The sequence below is a fragment of the Lethenteron reissneri genome, unplaced genomic scaffold (assembly GCF_015708825.2).
Source record: "Lethenteron reissneri isolate LAM-NWPU_2019-01 unplaced genomic scaffold, ASM1570882v1 scaffold_1433, whole genome shotgun sequence".
In the NCBI taxonomy this organism is placed as follows: Eukaryota; Metazoa; Chordata; class Hyperoartia; order Petromyzontiformes; family Petromyzontidae; genus Lethenteron; species Lethenteron reissneri.
In genome coordinates this window covers 139,821-160,862 of record NW_026891150.1, presented here as the reverse complement: position 1 = coordinate 160,862, position 21,042 = coordinate 139,821, and the positions used below count along the sequence as shown (strand labels likewise).

The 21,042-nt window shown below is 55.8% G+C and overlaps 1 protein-coding gene across 1 annotated transcript; it reads right to left on the bottom strand.

Annotated features, from left to right (window-relative positions):
• Positions 1-231: 231 nt before the first annotated feature.
• On the bottom strand, positions 232-16,880 carry LOC133362317 (fibroblast growth factor receptor 1-A-like). Its single transcript, XM_061581247.1, has 15 exons — positions 16,722-16,880; positions 15,600-15,723; positions 15,154-15,371; positions 13,702-13,903; positions 13,189-13,328; positions 12,864-12,940; positions 11,806-11,927; positions 11,264-11,374; positions 9,411-9,497; positions 9,223-9,323; positions 4,945-5,091; positions 4,448-4,518; positions 1,506-1,643; positions 982-1,096; positions 232-264 (listed from the first exon to the last, which is right to left on the bottom strand). The coding sequence occupies exons 1-15, from the start codon at positions 16,878-16,880 to the stop codon at positions 232-234; spliced, it is 1,845 nt and encodes a 614-aa protein (XP_061437231.1).
• Positions 16,881-21,042: the final 4,162 nt, after the last annotated feature.

Genomic DNA, 21,042 nt, shown 5'->3' with positions numbered 1-21,042 from the left:
GGTACTGGGGATTCCTAGCACACCCGTAGGTTACCCTAGCCTGGTGCTAAATAGTGTAGTGTATAGTAGTGTGGTGTATAGTGTAGTGTATAGTGTAGTGTATAGTGTAGTGTATATTGTATAGTAGCGTAGTGTATAGTAGCACCACCAGCACCACCACCACCTCCCTCCTTCACCACCAGCACCACCAGCACCACCACCACGGGGAGTGTCGGCGAATCTCCAGGCGGGCTACATCAGTCCGGCCGTCATGTCCACGTAGTCCTAGCGCACACAGACAAGCCGACCCCCCATTGTGTGGCCTCAAACAGGCTGTCGGAGCAAGTGATGTTCGTGGGTAGAGGTGGGGAGAGATGGGGGAGAGGTGGGGGAGAGATGGGGGAGAGATGGGGGAGAGATGACAAAGACCAAGATCCCCGTGTAGCCTGAACAGACTGTAGGGGCAAGTGCTGTTAGCGAGTAGCAGCACCTATGAAGGCTACCGGCGCTGTGGCACACGAGGGGGTGGGTGGCCAGCACCACGCCCGGCCGCCTTTGTCTCCCCGGCGGCGATGTTTACTACACATACCACGTCAGGTACTCGATTGAGGCTGAGTCGACCTAGTGGAGACCCGGGACCAGAACAGATCATCGCTATCACTGGTGTGAAGAAGATCAACGTTTAGTCCTTTTAAAATAAACATCTCATCATGGCCAAAGCCACTGATGCCACCACCACCACCACCACCGCCACCACCACCACCGCCGCCACCACTGCCACCACTACCACCACCCCCACCACCACCACCGCCACCACCACCACCACCGCCACCACCGCCACCACCACTTCTCTTCCCTCTACGGCATCCTACGAGCGTGGTGGCAAGCGCGAGGTCGCAGGTTCGACCCCTACGGCCTGACGACCCCCACGTCTCCATCTCTCTCTCTCTGCCCCGTGGCCCGTGTCGTCCCCCCCCCCCTCCCGGACGGGGCAGCGGTCACCTCGTCACGGTGACCGCCGTTGGCCACGAGGATCCGCCCCAAGTCGTCCGCCAGCCGTGCGAACGTCGGTCTGTCGCTGGGGACGGTCGCCCAGCACTCGCTCATCGTCGCGTGTCTGCGCACGGCGACACGCGAGTCAAGTTCAACACGCGCCGTGCGTGTACGCCGTGCGCACGGCGTACACGCAATGTGCACAGACATGCAGCTACTACATTTACAATCATAGAGTAGTGTATAGTGTAGTGTATAGTGTAGTGTATAGTGTAGTGTATAGTTTAGTGTATAGTGCAGTGTATAATGTAGTGTATAGAGTAAACCCACTACATTTACAATTATAGAGTGTAGTGTAGTGTATAGCGTAGTGTATAGTGTAGTGTATAGAGTAAACCCACTACATTTACAATTATAGTGTAGTGTATAGTGTAATGTACAGAGTAACAATAACAACATCAACGAACGACGCTCCTGTAGGTAACATGACGTCATCGTCGTAGTCGTCGTTGCGATCACCGATTCCTACTCACAGCTCGTCGGAGCAGAGGGCAGGCCGCTCCATGCGGTAGCCGTCACCGAGCAGCTTGAAAAGCTTTTCCACGGGGACGCCCGGGTACGGAGAGCCCCCCAGGGTGAAGATCTCCCACAGCAGCACCCCGTAGGACCACCTGCACACACATACGCACAAACACGCGCACACATGCAAATGCATGCACAACCACACACACACGCATACACATGCATGCTTACGCACGTACACAACAACAACAACCACCATTCGCCACTAAGTGGTAGTGACATCACAGCGCTTGTGCCAGGCCATGTGCACCTTGAGACCACGTGAATTGTCGAACGCCCGCTGGCAGGAGGTCATGGGGCAGACCCAGATGCCACGGGTCGACTGACTGAGATGACCGAGATGACTGGCTGATGCACCACCTGTGCCCCCGACTGCCAACTTGCTGTGCTTTAGACACCCGGCGCTCCGCTCGTTGTTGTGAGCGTCGCTCCTCCGCCCTCCGTTGTTGTTGGAGGGCGACTGCCTCCAACTGCCCAGTAGCGTCCTTCATGAGCCTCCTCCACAGAGGCCAATCTTGACACCGCTGGTACCAGTCATCAGCAAGTCCACTCAGCTGCACGTCCTCCTGTACCACATCACTCCATCTCTGCTCTAGCCCGTGCCGCGCCCGTTTAGCCCCCTCAATTCGGCCAAACAAAAGCTGCGTAGAGAAGGGAGGGAATGACTGTGGCCGAGAAGGCCTGAAGCTTCGTGCGGAGCCGGTCATAAGCACTCTGCACAACTGCCCTATCACCAATTGGGAGTTGTGGGGGTGGAGTGTCCAATGGTACAAAATACCCAGGCAGGTGCTTATTCTGGGTGGGGCTGATGATAAGGCTCCACCTCTTAGTGGCACACTCCAGTTTCAGCAGAAGCATCTCTAACTTCTCCTTTGAATGAGCAGCAATTACCAAATCATCGGCATACGTAACATGGTTGAGCAATAGGGAGCCATCCCTTGACCAAACCCGGGCATCGAATAGCCTCCCATTGTATCTGTACCACATGGAAATTCCTCCGGTACAGCTACTGAAGGTTTCACGAACTACGTGGTCGAAATAGATGTTACATAATGTGGGAGCCAGAGGACATCCCTGTCGCACCCTAAAGTAAACAGCGAATGTCTCCGACTCCCGGCCACGTAGTTTTACCCGGGCCCGCTCACCATCATGAAGGTCCTTAATGATCGCGAGCAGAGGGTCAGGGACTCCGAAAGCACGAAGAACAACCCAGAGCCCATGCCTACTGATGGTATCATAGACCTTGACCAGGTCAATAAAGCAGAGATGTAGGTCTTGTTGGAATTCCATTCACCTCTGCTGTAGCAGACAGACAGAAAATATGGCATCTGTGCAGGACAGCCCTTTCCTGAAACCACATTGGGGCTCCTCAAGCCTCTCCTCAGCGTGCCTAGCAAGGCGATGTTGAATAATCCTTGCCAGGACCTTTCCCGGCACACTGAGGAGTGAGATGCCCCTGTAGTTGTTACAGTCTGTGCGGTCCCCCTTCTTAAAGAGTGGGACCACCAGGGCATCCTTCCAATCCTGCGGAACCCATCCATTGGTCCAGACTGTCGTTATGATGTCATGTAGGGCAGTCTGTGCACAAACGCCACTCTCCCTCAGCATGTCGCTTGGGAGATGATTTTTGCCCGGTGCCTTTCCTGGTCCCTGACTCTGGATCGCCTTCAGTACTTCCTTAACAGATGGCACCTCAGCCAGCAACTCACAGGGGGTGACTTCTTCCTCCAATATTTGAGGCACCGCAGCCTCAGCAGGGTTATCCCCACTTTGCCCCATGATGTTTTCCAGGCTGAGGAATTTCCTCTCCCTCAGGACCTCAACGATTCTCAGCAAATCTGCAAACCTGTTCCTGGGGACAAATAGTTTGCTGCTTTAGCCCACCGGTGTGTTGAAGCGTGAAACCACAACATTTACAATTTGAGAACGACGTTTCACTGGTAATTGCATCCAGCATCATCGGGCAATTCGCCAGAATGGTGAGGCTCTGCTGTGTCTCCCGTTCTTATATATTTACTGATTGGCCGTGTCGGGTGGTGGAGGGTTACGACACATTTATAAATAACGCGATCCAAACCCAAAAACGTTGATTATGAATAATATTGGTCGCAAAAGCCTACGTGTTAAACTGTTCCTGGGGGTCGGAGATTCCCCTAATGATGGTAATAGGTGTGGTACTGCAGGTGACTTTTTTGATGGAGTTAAATAGGGATTTGTGATTGTGGGCCACTGAGGAAGACTCCATCTCCTCAGCAACCCGTGACCACCACCCATTCTTGCAGTGCCTCACGGCTCTCCGAACCTCCGAGCGAAGGCTGCGGTAAGCCTCTTCATTCTCTGACGTGGGATGCTGTAGACGATTAGAGTGGGCCTGTCGCTTTTTCTCAACCATCCTGAACTCCTCTGTCAGCAGTGTGCCTGCTGACGTCACGCTCCCCCCCCCCCCAAACCCTCCGCGTAGGCCGTGTGTTAACCCAAGCAAGAGTCCAAGTCTCAGGCGAAGCCGGGGAGTCAAGCGACTATTTGTATAATTGGCTAAGATGTGATTTTTGCTGTGTTTTGTGATACTATTATTCTCATTTCTTTCTTATTTTTTTTTATTTTATCTCTATTTTTACTTACGACTGACCTTCATATATGACCAAATACCCATCCCAAACGGCGTTAAAAACACAAAGAACAATGAAAAAAAAACTTCTCCCTGGCTGGAGGTGAGTGAGGGGACCAAAAAAATGTACGCGGTTTTTCCAGATCGTGGGGGGCCCGCGCCCTTAACCCCCGAGATGTGGAAGGGTCGACCGTATACAGCGGTAGCAGGCAGTGTCAGGGTCTGGATGGAACCCACGACCTCCTGCGTACCAGCCGAGGTAGTCAACGTGTCACAGCCACTCACACGTCGCTCCGCTGTGTGTAGACGCGGTGCAGCAACGCCTCCGGTGCCATCCACTTCACCGGCAGGCGTCCCTGGAGGGGCGACAGGTGACGAGGGGAGGTCAACGACGCACAGCCTGATCCTTGACCCACCACCACCACCACCCTTTTATCCACCACCACCCTCTCCCCTACCTCCCTCTCTTTTCTTTTTTACGATCAGAGGAAGCAAGAAGATGCTCGGTGTAGTCGGCACTTTGCTTCGTTCATCATTTCGTAATTTTTTCCAATGTTTTGCTTTATGTGCCCCCCCCTCTTCTTTTTTTCAAATGAAAGATTTCATGAAAGATTCTCTCTCTTCTCTCTCCCCCCCCCCCTCCCCCGGGCATGACCACCGCCACCACCACCACCTCCTCCACCGCCACCACCGCCACCACCTCCACCACCGCCACCACCACCACCTCCACCACCGCCGCCACCGCCGCCACCACCGCCACCACCGCCACCACCGCCACTCACGGCAGCAGTCTTGTGCTGGTAGTAGTAGTCACGTTCGCCGCCCACGTCGCGGGTGAGGCCCAGATCGGCGATTTTCACCGAATAGCCGCCACCAACTCCGCCGTCAACGACGAGGACGTTCCTGGCCGCCAGGTCCCGGTGAACGCACTGTGACACCGACACACACGGTGCGTGGGTAGGTGTGTGTGGGTAGGAGATGTGTGTGGGGAGGGGTGTGTGGGTAGGAGATGTGTGTGTAGGGGTGTGTGGGTAGGGGTGTGTGGGTAGGTGTGTGTGGGTAGGTGTGTGTGGGTAGGGGTGTGTGGGTAGGGGTGTGTGGGTAGGGGTGTGTGGGTGCCGGACGGGCAACTCTGTCGTGGACAGTGCTGTGGGGGGAGGGCCAATGCCGATTGGCCTCTCCCGTCATGGCGTCTGTGACCACCACAGTGGCTAAACGGGGGCTCTGGACGGGTGCAATGGGTTGGTAATCCCTCCACCTTCAATTAATTACCACTAAACCACAAATTAAATATGTAACTAATAAGTTTGTGGCGCAGGCCATGGGGGGGGGGGGGGGACAGGTGTCTATGACGTCTCCTGGCCAAACCCCAATTGTCGGAACCAGGAGATTGAATCTTCACCCTTGGGGCTCCTCCAGAAACAACGAAAAACCACTTCGTGCGGCGAGGTGGAATGTTCGAACACTCACTGCGGAGGAGAGGCTGCCACTCCTCTGTCGGGAGCTGGACCGGTACCGCCTGGATCGCTGTGGCATTCAGGAGGTCCGGTGGACCGGTCCTGGCTCCTGCCACCATGAGGGGTGGACAGTACTTTACTCGGGGCAGGAGACTGCCAAACAACAGGGTGTGGCTCTTCTTCTGAACAAAAGAATGAAGGGGGCGTGGGAGCGTGGCGGTGAGGTGTGGGAAGCTGTAAGCCCCATCAACCGGAGACGAGGAGTGGTGGTCGTGGTTACTTATGCCCCCACCGAACACGAACATCCGTGGAGGGATGCAGGCAAAGTTGATGAGTCAAATGCCTTCTATGACCTCCTGTCACAAGTGTTGGCTAGATTGGCCACTCGGGATAGAGTCATCTTGTTGGGTGACTTCAATGCCTGAGTTGGTCATGATGCTGGCACTTGATCTGGAGTGATTAGAAGGCATGGGCCAGATCAGCTCAATAACAACGGTAGGAGGCTGCTAGATTTTTGTGCAGCCCATGGGCTTGTAATTACCAACACGCTCTTCCGGCATCGGCGCATCCACACAACATCATGGATGCATGACGGGTCCAAGCAAAAACTTCTGCTGGTCTACATAGTGACGGACCAGCGGATGCGAGCCCATGTCCTTGACACCAGGACCTACCGTGGAGCTGATCTGCCCTCTGACCATCGACTAGTCATCTGTAAGATGCGCCTGCCATTCTTCCACTCCGGTGGTGGGTGTACACCCAGGACCCCCTTCCAACCTAAAGTGGCCTGGTCTCAGCTGATGAAAGTTGCAAGTGAGAATTTCATCATTGCTTGCAGATGGGGTTGGCATCGTCCCAACTCCTCCTGATGTCGAGGGTTAATGGGCGAGGTTTAGGACTGTGGCTCATGCAGCTGCAATGGGTGCTTTGGATACGCGGTCCAGACCTCTCCAGAGACCCTGGCTGACAGAGGAGGTATTCAGGATAGTTGAGAAAAAGCGACATGCCCACTCTAATCGTCGACAGCATCCCACGTCAGAGAATGAGGAGGCTTACCGCAGCCTTCGCTCGGAGGTCCGGAGAGCCGTGAGGCGCTGCAAGGATGGGTGATGGTCATGGGTTGCTGAGGAGACGGAGTCTGCCTGAGTGGCTCACGATCACAAATCACTATTTAACTCCATCAAAAAAGTAACCTGCAGCGCCACACCTATTTCCATCATTAGGGGAAAAAACGTTGATCCAATCTCCGACCCCCAGGAACAGGTTTGCAGATTTGCTGAGCATTTCTGTGAGGTCCTGGGGGAGGGGAATCCCTCAGCCAGGAAAACATCATGGCGCAAAGTGGGGATAACCCTGCCGAGGCTGCGGTGCCTCAAATATTAGAGGAAGAAGTCACCCGCTGTGAGTGGCTGGCTGAGGTGCCATCTGTAGAGGAAGTACTGAAGGCGATCCGGAGTCTGAGACTAGGACAGGCACCGGGCAGAGATAATCTCCCAAGCGAAATGCTGAGGGAGGGTGGCGTTTGTGCACAGACTGCCCTACATGATATAACAAAAGTCTGGACCACTGGATGGGTTCCGGAGGATTGGAAGGATGCCCTGGTGGTCCCCCTCTTTAAGAACGGGGACCACACAGACTGTAACAACTACAGGGGCATCTCACTCCTCAGTGTGCTGGGAAAGGTCCAGGCAAGGATTATTCAACATCGCCTTGCTAGACACACTGAGGAGAGGCTTGCGAGCCCCAATTCGGTTTCAGGAAAGGGCGGTCCTGCACAGATGCCATATTTTCTGTCTGTCTGGTACAGCAGACGTGTAGGGAATTCCAACAAGACCTACATCTCTGCTTTATTGACCTGGTCAAGGCCTATGATACCATCAGGAGGCCTGGGCTCTGGGTTGTTCTTCATGCTTTCGGAGTCCCTGATCCACTGCTCACGATCATTAAGGACCTTCATGATGGTGAGTGGGCCCAGGTAAAACTACGTGGCCGGGAGTCGGAGACATTCGCTGTTTATTTTGGGGTGCGACAGGGATGTCCTCTGGCTCCCACATTATGTAACATCTATTTCGACCACGTAGTTCGTGAAACCTTCAGTAGCTGTACCGGAGGAATTTACATGTGGTACAGATACAATGGGAGGCTATTCGATGCCCGGGTGTGGTCAAGAGATGGCTCCCTATTGCTCAACCACGTTATGTATGCCGATGATCTGGTAATTGCTGCTCACTCAGAAGAGGAGTTGGAGGCACTGCTGCTGGAACTGGAGCGTGCCACTAAGAGGTGGGGCCTTATCATCAGCCCCACCAAAACTAAGCACCTGCCTGGGTATTTTGTACCATCGGACACTCCACCCCCACAACTCCCAACTGATGTTGGGGCAGTTGTGCAGAGAGTGGAGAGTTTCCCATACCTGGGCAGTGTGCTCATGACCGGCTCCGGTTTGACAGCAGAGGTCTCACTCCGAATCAGTCGAGCGGCAATATCTTTTCATCGGTTGCATACCGCTGTGTGGAAGCTACCTGGTCTGTCGCTCCGCACGAAACTTCAGGTCTTCTCGGCAACAGCCATTCCCTCCTTTCTCTACGCTTGCGAAACGTGGACCCCCCTAATGGAGCATCTTCACCGGTTAGAAATATTTAGGCTGGCCTGCCTACGATCCATCCTGGGTTTAACCAGGCTGGATTGTGTGAGGAGCTCATATATCCTTGAAAGATCTGGACGAAGTCCCATTGGTGAGCTCCTCCGGTAGGCAAGGCTGTGTTGGCTGGGCCATGTAGCCCGCATGCCCAGCCACCGCATGCCTAAACAGCTTTTGTTCGGCCTGGATTGAGGGGGCTAAACGGGCGCAACACTGGGCTAGAGAAGAGATGGAGTGATGTGGTACAGGAGGACTTGGAGCTGAGTGAACTTGCCGATGACTGGTACCAGCGGTGTCAAGATCGGCCTCTGTTGAGGAGGCTCGTGAAGGACGCTACTGGGCAGTTGGATGCAGTCGCCCTCCAACAACAACGAAGGGCAGAGGAGCGACGCTCACAACAACGAGCGGAGCACCGGGTGGCTAAAGCGCAGCCAATTGGTACAGTAGGGGGCACAGGTGGTGCATCAGCCAGTCATCTCGGTCATCTCAGTCAGTCGACCCGTGGCACCTGGGTCTGCCCCGTGACCTCCTCGACATTTCACGTGGCCTCAAGGTGCACATGGCCTGGCACAAGCGTCGTGGTGACGTCACCGCCACTTAGTGGCGAATGGCGGTTGTTGTTGTTGTTCTAGATTTGAAGCTTTCGTGACTGCAAGGATTCATACTCTAAGTTTATTCAGTAAAGTTACGTAGGTAGAAAATGAAATTTAAATTAATAAAAATAAAATAATAAAAATCACGACGTTTCGGAGGCAACACAAGTCTCCGTCGTCTGGTGGGACCGTCACAGCCAGACTTGCTGTATCAAGTGAGGCAGGGATTCCAAGATGCAACTTCTTAATTTGTATTTAAGATTTTTATTATTTTTTATTAATTTTAATTAAATTTTTTACCTACGTGACTTTACTGTTGTTGTTGAGTGGGTAGATGTGCGTGTGTGCGGGCGGGTGTCGTCGCTGCACCTTCTTAGAGGTGAGGTACTCCATGCCGCGTGCCACCTGGCAGGCGAAGGCCACCAGCTGCAGCATGGAGAGCGTTTCGCCCTTCACCTCGTCGCCACCACCACCGCCACCACCGCCACCACCGCCACCACCGCCGCCGCCACCGCCACCACCGCCACCACCGCCGGCTCCGTAGCCGCCACGCACCGTGCACTCTGCGCCGGGCGTGCGGTGTGCACGCAGGAAGTCGCGCAGATTCCCCTTGGCCGCAAACTCAACGATCACGAGCAGGGGGCCTGGGGGAGTTGGGGGGGGGAGGGGCACAGTGAGATGTTAACTACCTCGCCTGGTCTACAGGAGGTCGCGAGTTCAATTCCAACTCTGACGATGCCTGCTGCTGCTGCTGCTGTATATGTGGAGTCTGCGTGTCTCTTTATCATCGTCACGGTGGCTATGCGATGTTAACTACCTCGCCTGGTCTACAGGAGGTCGCGAGTTCAATTCCAACTCTGACGATGCCTGCTGCTGCTGCTGTATATGTGGAGTCTGCGTGTCTCTTTATCATCGCCACGGTGGCTATGCGATGTTAACTACCTCGCCTGGTCTACAGGAGGTCGCGAGTTCAATTCCAACTCTGACGATGCCTGCTGCTGCTGCTGTATATTTGGAGTCTGTGTGTCTCTCCCATCATCATCACGGTGGCTATGAGATGTTAACTACCTCGCCTGGTACGCAGGAGGTCGCGAGTTCAATTCCAACTCTGACGATGCCTGCTGCTGCTGCTGTATATTTGGAGTCTGTGTGTCTCTCCCATCATCATCACGGTGGCTATGAGATGTTAACTACCTCGCCTGGTACGCAGGAGGTCGTGCGTTCGATCCAGATGGATTTTTATTTCCTCCGTGTCCTACGGTTTTTCCCCTTTTCACATTTGGAATCGATGTCGCTACTAATGTCCACCAGAAATCATCCGTGATGGCCAGGCGGCTTCCAGAACAAGAGCAACGCAGCTCGAGGGGGGGGGGGGGGTCTTGCCTGACGACATACAAACTGGTGAGCAGCGGCGGGCAAGTCGCTCTCAACAGCAAACGTCACTGGGGCTGCCGCTGTCAAGCAAAGCGGCTTGAGCTGCCGTGAGTGGCGGCGGCGGCGGCCAGGGGTCGCTGCTGAAGAGGAGCCGCACAGGCAGCGGAGCGGAGGCCTCGCCTGCTGCTCGAGTTGTCTACAAGTTCGTGTTGGTTTCATTGGCTTCAAAATAGAGAGGGGGACGGGGGAGGTGCAATGATCACAATCCCGGTTCTTTAGAAGCCGAGTCACCAAGAAGACGACCCAACTCTCGGCTTTGCCAACATCACTCGCGAAGCCAAATTAGTCCACAAGGTGAAGAGTTCATCACCATCACGAGGGAGGGGGGCTGCTCACCACCCACACTCACCACCCCCCCCACGCTCACCACCCACACTCACCACCCACGCTCACCCCCCCCCCACGCCCCCCCCCCCACGCTCACCACCCCCCCACACTCACCACCCCCCCCCCCACGCTCACCACCCACACTCACCACCCACGCTCACCACCCCCCCGCTCACCACCCCCCCACTCACCACCCCCCCACGCTCACCACCCCCCCCCCACACTCACCACCCCCCCACACTCACCACCCACACTCACCACTCCCCCACGCTCACCACCCACGCTCACCACCCCCCCGCTCACCACCCCCCCACACTCACCACCCCCCCCCCCCACACTCACCACCCACGCTCACCACCCCCCCGCTCACCACCCCCCCACACTCACCACCCCCCCCCCCACACTCACCACCCACGCTCACCACCCCCCCCACACTCACCACCCCCCCCCCCCACACTCACCACCCACGCTCACCACCCCCCCACACTCACCACCCACACTCACCACCCCCCCCCCCCACACTCACCACCCACGCTCACCACCCCCCCCACACTCACCACCCACACTAACCACCCACGCTCACCACCCCCCCACACTCACCACCCACGCTCACCACCCCCCCCCCCCTCACCACCCCCCTCACGCTCACCGCCCCGTGTGCATGCGCCCAGCAGGTTCACCAGGTGGCTGTGCCGTCCGATCTTCTTGAGGGTCTCCAGCTCCGCGTGGAGGTCGTGGGTCTCCGCTTCCGTGGCGTGCGCTGGGCTCGCACGCCGCACGTCCGGACGCAAATTAAAAACAAACTCTTCTAGCGGTAAAGTCACGTAGAAGGGAAATAATAAAATAATAAAACATAATAAAAGAATAAAACATAATTTAGTAATACAAATAAAACATAATAAAATGCAATTCTCACGACGTTTCGGCCACAATGCAAGCAGCCGTCCTCAGGTGAAGAACAGGTCTGTCTTTCCGACAGACCTGTTCTTCACCTGAGGACGGCTGCTTGCGTTGTGGCCGAACGTCGTGAGAATTGTATTTTATGTTTTATTTTTATTATTTCCCTTCTACGTGACTTTACCGAAAGAACCAAGAAGATGAATCCCTGCAGTCACGAAAGCTTTAAATCGAAATGTAAACTTGTAGCGATCGCCCCACAAACTCTTAGTTCTAGAACCCCGCGGGCGTCACCCTTCAGCATCTTGACGGCGACGCGGACGCTGCGGTGAGGCCGTGACGGCTCCATGCCCAGCGCCTCGGCCAGCAGCACGCGGCCAAAACAACCCTCACCCAGCTGCTCACCCAGAGTCAGCCTGCACACACAGACACACAGACACACACACACAGATACACACAGATACACAGATACACACACACACAGACACAGATACACAGAAACACACACAGACACACACACACAGATACACAGACACACACACAGACACACAGACACGCGCACAGACACAGAGACACGCGCACAGACAGAGACACACAGACACAGAGACACGCGTGCAGACACAGAGACACGCACAGACACGCACAGACAGAGACACACACACAGACACACAGAGACACACAGACAGAGACACGCGCGCAGACACAGACAGACACAGAGACATAAAGACACAAGCACAGACATAGAGACACACGCACACAGAGACATGCACAGACACAGAGACAGACACACAGACACACACACAGACACACACAAAACAAAGAACCCCCGTGTAGCCTTAACAGACTGTAGGGGCAAGTGCTGTTAGCGAGCACCTATGAAGGCCGGAACGGTACACAAGGGGGTGGGTGGCCAGCACCACGCCCGACCGCCTTTGTCTCCCCTGTGGCGATGTTTACACACCGCACCAGGTACTCATTTAAGGCTGAGTCGACCTAGGGGAGGCCCAGGACCGGTTCAGATAATCGTCACTGGTGTTGGCCGTGAGCGGGAATCGAACTCTGGTCGCCGGGTTCGTAGCGCAGCGTAGCGCTAACCACTACGCCATCACTCCACACACAGACACACACACTTATACACAGACATATACACACACACATATAAACAGACACACAGACATATACACAGACATATACACAGACACACACATATACACAGACACACAGACATATACACAACAACGACGACAACAACGATGATAACAACGATGATGACGACAACAACAACGATGATGACGACAACAACAACGATGATGACGACAACAACAACGACGACAACAACGATGATGACGAACCGTTCCCGAGGGAACTCCCAGCGGTCGCACGGCCCCGTCACCCGCGACAGCTCCACGCCGCTCAGCGCAGACAGCACCTGGGGCGGCACCACAACCACCATCACCACCACCGCCACCACCACCTCCACCATCACCACCACAACCACCACCGCTACCACCGCCACCTCCACCACCACCATCACCACCGCCACCGCTACCACCACCACTACCACCACCACCACTGCCACCACCGCTACCACCACCACCACCTTCACCACCTCCACCACCTCCGCCACCACCTCCACTACCACCACCACCACCAACACCACCACCACCTCAACTGCACCTGCATCTCCCCCTCTCCGCTGGTCGACCCTCTCCTCCTCCGCGTGAGGCCGGTGACAGCACCGATGGTGATCAGCAGCAGGAGGGCGGCGGCGCAAGAACCGCCGCCCACTCTCTCGGGAGCAGCCAGGGCGGTGTCCACTGTCACAGGGAGACAGGCGAGGTAGTCAACATCTCATAGCCACCGTGATGATGAGAGAGAGAGAGAGACGCAGACTCCAAATATACAGCAGCAGCAGGCATCGTCAGGGTCGGGATCGAACCCACGACCTCCTGCAGACCAGGCGAGGTAGTTAACATCTCATAGCCACCGTGATGATGATGAGAGAGAGAGACGCAAACTCCAAATATACAGCAGCAGCAGCAGGCATCGTCAGAGTTGGAATTGAACTCGCGACCTCCTGTAGACCAGGCGAGGCAGTCAACATCTCAGCCACCGTGATGATGATGAGAGAGAGAGACGCAAACTCCAAATATACAGCAGCAGCAGGCATTGTCAGGATCGGGATCGAACCCACGACCTCCTGCAGAGCAGGCGAGGCAGTCGACATCTTACCAGCCGGCGTCTCTTGCGGCACGATGAGGAGCCATGCGGAGCGGTGAGCGAATCCCGCGGCGTTGCCCACCAGGCAGGTGTAGCGGCCCGAGTCGTCCGTGCTGACGTTGCGCAGGTACAGCACGTCCGTCTCCACGTCCGTCACCTCCACGCCCACCGTCTTGAGGCGACACGGCGGGCGGCGCGGAGAGAGCGAGCGAATCAGCATCTTGTTTGTATACCCACGACGCAGGCTGCAGTGCAGGGTAGGGGTGATTTGGGTTGGAGCGTCGCATGTAAGCGTTGTGTCGTCGAACTCGCCACCACCCGACATGGCCAACGAGTAAGATTCAGTGTCACGTGAACAAGTTTCAACGTTATTTATTTATTAGGTACCAGCAGTAAGTACCCGGCGAAGCGGTGGCTTCTGGGTCCTGTTGTTTAGAGGGTGACGTCAGCCTCTGTTGAGTTTGGGTGGGTGGGTGAGTGAGTGAGTGGGTGAGTAGATGGGTGAGTGAGTGGTTGGGTGAGTGGGTGGGTGGGTGAGTGAGTGGGTGGGTGAGTGGATGGGTGAGTGAGTGGTTGGGTGGGTGGGTGAGTAAGTGGGTGGGTGACTGGGTGGGTGAGTGAGTGGTTGGGTGAGTGGGTGGCTGAATGAGTGGGTGGGTGGCTGAATGAGTGGGTGGGTGAATGAGTGGGTGGGTGAATGAGTGGGTGGGTGAATGAGTGGGTGGGTGAATGAGTGGGTGGGTGAATGAGTGGGTGGGTGAATGAGTGGGTGAGTAGATGGGTGAGTGAGTGGTTAGGTGAGTGGATGGGTGAGTGAGTGGGTGGGTGGGTGAGTAAGTGGGTGGGTGACTGGGTGGGTGAGTGAGTGGTTGGGTGGGTGGGTGAATGAGTGGGTGGGTGAATGAGTGGGTGAATGAGTGGGTGGGTGAATGAGTGGGTGGGTGAGTGAGTGAGTGGGTGGGTGGGTGAGTGAGTGGGTGGGTGAGTGAGTGGGTGGGTGAGTGAGTGAGTGAGTGGGTGGGTGAGTGAGTGGGTGGGTGAGTGAGTGAGTGAGTGAGTGGGTGGGTGAGTGAGTGGGTGGGTGAGTGAGTGGGTGGGTGAGTGAGTGGGTGAGTAGGTGGGTGGGTGAGTGGGTGGGTGGGTGAGTGAGTGGGTGAGTAGGTGGGTGGGTGAGTAGGTGGGTGGGTGAGTGAGTGAGTGGGTGGGTGAGTGAGTGGGTGAGTGGGTGGGTGAGTGGGTGGGTGAGTGAGTGGGTGAGTTAGTGGGTGGGTGGGTGAGTTAGTGGGTGGGTGGGTGAGTGAGTGAGTGTGTAAGTGTGTGAGTGGGTGAGTGAGTGAGTTAGTGGGTGAGTGGGTGGGTGGGTGAGTGGGTGAGTAGGTGGGTGAGTGAGTGGGTGGGTGCCCCCGTGCCTCGCCCGCTCACCGTGAGGACGTGCACGTAGGGTGAGCCATTGGGTGCTTCGAGGCTGCCATTCACCTCCACGTGCTTGAGCCACTGCACGTGGTGGTGCAGCTGCTGCTGACTGCTGCCGCCAGCGCTCTGCAGGACGACGCAGCGGAGCTCCACGTCGCTCCCCTCCGCCGCCGTCACGTTCGCCGGGAGGCCGTCCTGCAGCGACGGCCGCTGGGGCTGGCCACGCTCTGCACGCCGGGAGGGGCGGGAGGGGGGAGGGGGGAGAGGAAAAAAAATTACGAAATGATGAACGAAGCTAAGTGCCGACTACACCGAGCATCTTCTTGTTTCCACTGATCGTAGAAAAAAAAGGGGAGGGGGGAGATGATAGGGAGAGGGGAGATGGAGGGGTGAGAGGGAGGGGAGAGGAGAGGGAGGGGGAGAGGGAGGGGGGAGAGTGGAGGGGGGGTCACCACCGATGACGACGAGCTGGTACGAGTGCTGGATGGAGCCGTGCTGGTTGCTGACCACACAGCTGTAGTTGCCCGCGTCAGAGGGCACCACGCTGTCCAGCACGAGCGTCCAGTCCTTGATCCTCAGCTTCAACAGCAGCAGCACAACAACAACAACATTATACACACACACACACATCGCCATTGTCTTACACACTGCTTGGTCCCCACCAAAGTGTCGGACCAGACAATGTCACTCCCAGGACCATGTCTAGCAGCTCGTGGCTGCTTCCTGGACGGCGTGACAAATATAACAAGAGGCCGTCCACCCTTTCACCCGGCCATCAAACAGTTTGTACTATGAGACATCTCATTTGCCAGTGGCAAAATAAAGTAATAGGTTTTTACCCTTTCAACTGGTACAAAAACTGACACCTTTATACAAGGCATCATGTTTGCAATAATACACAACACAAGCAGTCAAAATGCAAACAAAAAGAAACAACTCTGATGATGATAATGATATGCACTGTACTTGAAGTTGATTGGTCCACACCTGAGACAGCTTTTCTTAGAGCCCAGTCTCACCCTGGTGTTGGACCAGACGACGCCAAAAGTTTGTGTCAAGATGTGAAACCCATAATTATAGATTTGAAGCTTTCGTGACTGCAAGGATTCATATTCTTAGTTTTTTTCGGTAAAGTCACGTAGGTAAAAAAATTTAAATTAATAAAAGTAAAATAATAAAATAAAAATCACGACGTTTGGGAAGCTTGTGTTGCCTCCGAAACGTGATTTTTATTTAATTTTTATTTTACTTTTATTAATATAAATGTTTTACCTACACAGTGACTTTACCAAAAAAACCTAAGAATATGAATGTGAAGCCCAACCCGCTCACCTGGCCCCGCTCACCCAGCCCCGCTCACTGACCCCGCTCACCCAGCCCCGCTCACCCAGCCCGCTCACCCGGCCCCGCTCACCCTGCCCCGCTCACCCGGCCCCGCTCACCCGGCCCCGCTCACCCAGCCCGCTCACCCAGCCCGCTCACCCAGCCCCGCTCACCCTGCCCCGCTCACCCAGCCCCGCTCACCCAGCCCGCTCACCCAGCCTGCTCACCTAACCCGCTCGCCCGGCCCCGCTCACCCGGAAGGCCCCGAGGCGCCGCTCCTCCCCGCCGTGGAGGCGCCCTCCGTCGTGGAGCCAGACGACGGAGGGCGTGGGCACTCCGGTGGCGAGGCAGCGCAGCTTGACGCTGCTGCCGCTGGGCACCACCCACAGCGGCTTGGACAGCGAGCCGGACATGCGGCTCCAGCGAGGTGGGCCACCAGACCCCGTGGTCGTGCGCACTTGGGGGGCGGGGGGAGAGATACGTCACTCACCACTCACCCACCACTCGCCACTCACCACTCACTCACCACTCACTCACACCGCCACTCACCACTGACCACTCACTCACCACTCACCACTCACACCGCCACTCACTCACCACTCACCACTCACACCGCCACTCACTACTCACTCACTCACCACTCACCACTCACACCGTCACTCACCACTCACACCGCCACTCACCACTCACACCGCCACTCACCACTCACACCGCCACTCACCACTCACACCGCCACTCACCACTCACACCGCCACTCACCACTCACACCGCCACTCACCACTCACACCATCACTCACCACTCACACCGTCACTCACCACTCACACCACCACTCACCACTCACTCACCACTCACACCGCCACTCACCACTCACACCGCCACTCACCACTCACACCGCCACTCACCACTCACACCATCACTCACCACTCACACCGTCACTCACCACTCACACCGCCACTCACCACTCACTCACTACTCACACCGCCACTCACCACTCACACCGCCACTCACCACTCACACCGTCACTCATCCACTCACACCGCCACTCACCACTCACCACTCACACCGCCACTCACCACTCACACCGCCACTCGCCACTCATACCGCCACTCACCACTCACACCGCCACTCACCACTCACACCGTCACTCGCCACTCACACCGCAACTCACCACTCACACCGTCACTCGCCACTCACACCGTCACTCGCCACTCACACCGCCACTCACCACTCACACCGTCACTCATCCACTCACACCGCCACTCGCCACTCACACCGCCACTCACCACTTACACCGCCACTCACCACTCACACCGCCACTCACCACTCACACCGTCACTCGCCACTCACACCGCCACTCACCACTCACACCGCCACTCACCACTCACACCGCCACTCACCACTCACACCGTCACTCGCCACTCACACCGCCACTCACCACTCACACCGTCACTCGCCACTCACACCGTCACTCGCCACTCACACCGCCACTCACCACTCACACCGTCACTCATCCACTCACACCGCCACTCGCCACTCACACCGCCACTCACCACTCACACCGCCACTCACCACTCACACCGCCACTCATCCACTCACACCGCCACTCGCCACTCACACCGCCACTCACCACTCACACCGCCACTCACCACTCACACCGCCACTCACCACTCACACCGTCACTCGCCACTCACACCGCCACTCACCACTCACACCGCCACTCACCACTCACACCGCCACTCACCACTCACACCGCCACTCACCACTCACACCGCCACTCACCACTCACACCGTCACTCGCCACTCACACCGCCACTCACCACTCACACCGCCACTCACACACATGAACACACACACGTACACACACACGTACACTCACACACACACACGTACACACACGTGAACACACACACGTACACTCACACACACGTGAACACACACACACGTGAACACACTCACGTACACTCACACACGTACACACACACGTACACACACACGTACATTCACACATGCGCACACGCACACACACGTACACACAAAATCACACGTACACTCACGTGAACACACACACACGTAAACACACGTACATTCACACACGTACACACACGCACACTCACGTACACTCCCGCACGTACACTCACACACACGTGCACACACACGTACACGCACACACACGTGAACACACATGAACACACACGTACACTCACACGTGCACACACACACGTATACACACACATGAACACACATGTGAACACACACGTACACTCACAACAACAACAACAACAACAACCGCCATTCGCCACTAAGGGGCGGTGACGTCACCACGACGCTTGTGCCAGGCCAAGTGCACCTTGAGGCCACGTGAAGTGTCGAACGCCCGCTGGCAGGAGGTCACGGGGCAGACCCAGGTGCCACGGGTCGACTGACCGAGATGACCGAGATGACTGGCTGATGCACCACCTGTGCCCCCTACTGTACCAACTTTCTGTGCTTTAGCCACCCGGCGCTCCGCTCGTTGTTGTGAGCGTCGCTCCTCCGCCCTCCGTTGTTGTTGGAGGGCAACTGCCTCCAACTGCCCAGTAGCGTCCTTCACGAGCCTCCTCCACTGAGGCCGATCTTGACACCGCTGGTACCAGTCATCGGCAAGTCCACTCAGCTCCACGTCCTCCTGTACCACATCACTCCATCTCTTCTCTAGCCCGTGCCGCGCCCGTTTAGCCCCCTCGATCCGGCCGAACAAAAGCTGTTTAGGCATGCGGTGGCTGGGCATGCGGGCTACATGACCCAGCCAACGCAGCCTTGCCTGCCGGAGGAGCTCACTGATGGGACTTTGCCCAGATCTTTCAAGGACTTGTGAGCTCCTCACACAATCCAGCCTGGTTAAACCCATGATGGATCGTAGGCAGGCCAGCCTAAATGTTTCCAACCGGCGAAGATGCTCCATTATGGGGGTCCACGTTTCGCAAGCGTAGAGAAGGGAGGGAATGACCGTGGCCGAGAAGACCTGAAGCTTCGTGCGGAGTGACAGACCAGGTAGCTTCCACACAGCGTTACGCAACCGATGAAAAGATATTGCCGCTCGACTGATTCGGAGTGAGACCTCTGCTGATAAACTGGAGCCGGTCATAAGCACACTGCCCAGGTATGGGAAACTCTCCACTCTCTCCACAACTGCCCCATCACCGATTGGGAGTTGTGGGGGTGGAGTGTCCGATGGTACAAAATACCCAGGCAGGTGCTTAGTTTTGGTGGGGCTGATGGTAAGGCCCCACCTCTTAGTGGCACGCTCCAGTCTCAGCAGCAGCGTCTCCAACTCCTCTTCTGAATGAGCAGCTATTACCAAATCATCGGCATACATAACGTGGTTGACCAATAGGGAGCCATCCCTTGATCGCACCCGGGCGTCGATCAGCCTCCCATTATATCTGTACCAAATGGAAATTCCCCCGGTACAGCTATTGCAGGCTTCACGAACTACGCAGTCTAAATAGATGTTAAATAATGTGGGAGCCAGAGGACATCCCTGTCGCACCCCAAGGTGTACAGGGAAAGGCTCCGACTCCCGGCCACGTAGTTTTACCCGGGCCCGCTCACCATCATGAAGGTCCTTAATGATCGTGAGCAGAGGGTCAGGGACTCCGAAAGCACGAAGAACAACCCAGAGCCCAGTCCTACTGATGGTATCATAGGCCTTGACCAGGTCAATAAAGCAGAGATGTAGGTCGTTTTGGAATTCCCTACATCTCTGCTGTAGCAGACGGACAGAAAAATATGGCATCTGTGCAGGACCGCCCTTTCCTGAAACCGCATTGGGGCTCCGTAAGCCTCTCCTCAGCATGCCTAGCAAAGCAATGTGAACACACACACACACACACTTGAACACACACACTTGAACACACACACACTTGAACACACACACGTACACACACGTGAACACACACACTCACGTACACACACTCACACACACGTGAACACACATGTACACACACACGTGAACACACACACACGTACACACGCGTGAACACACACGCACACACACGTGAACACACACACACACACGTGAACACACACACACGTACACACTCACACGTGAACACACACGTACACACACGTGAACACACACACTTGAACACACACACTCACGTACACACACACGTGAACACACACACACACGTACACACACGTGAACACACACATTTGAATACACACACTCACGTACACACTCGTGAACACACGCGTACACACGTACCGTACACACGTGAACACTCACATGTACACACGCTCACATACACTCACACACACGTACAAACACTGACGTACACTCACACACGTACACACACACGTACACACATGTACACACACACACATGAACACATAAACACGTACACACACTCACACGTAAACACACACACATGTACACACACTCACACACATGTGAACACACACGTGAACACACACACGTACACACACGTGAACACACGCACATGTACACACACTCACACGTGAACACACACACGTGAACACACACACGTACACGCACGTGAACACACACCCACACGTGAACAAACACGTACACA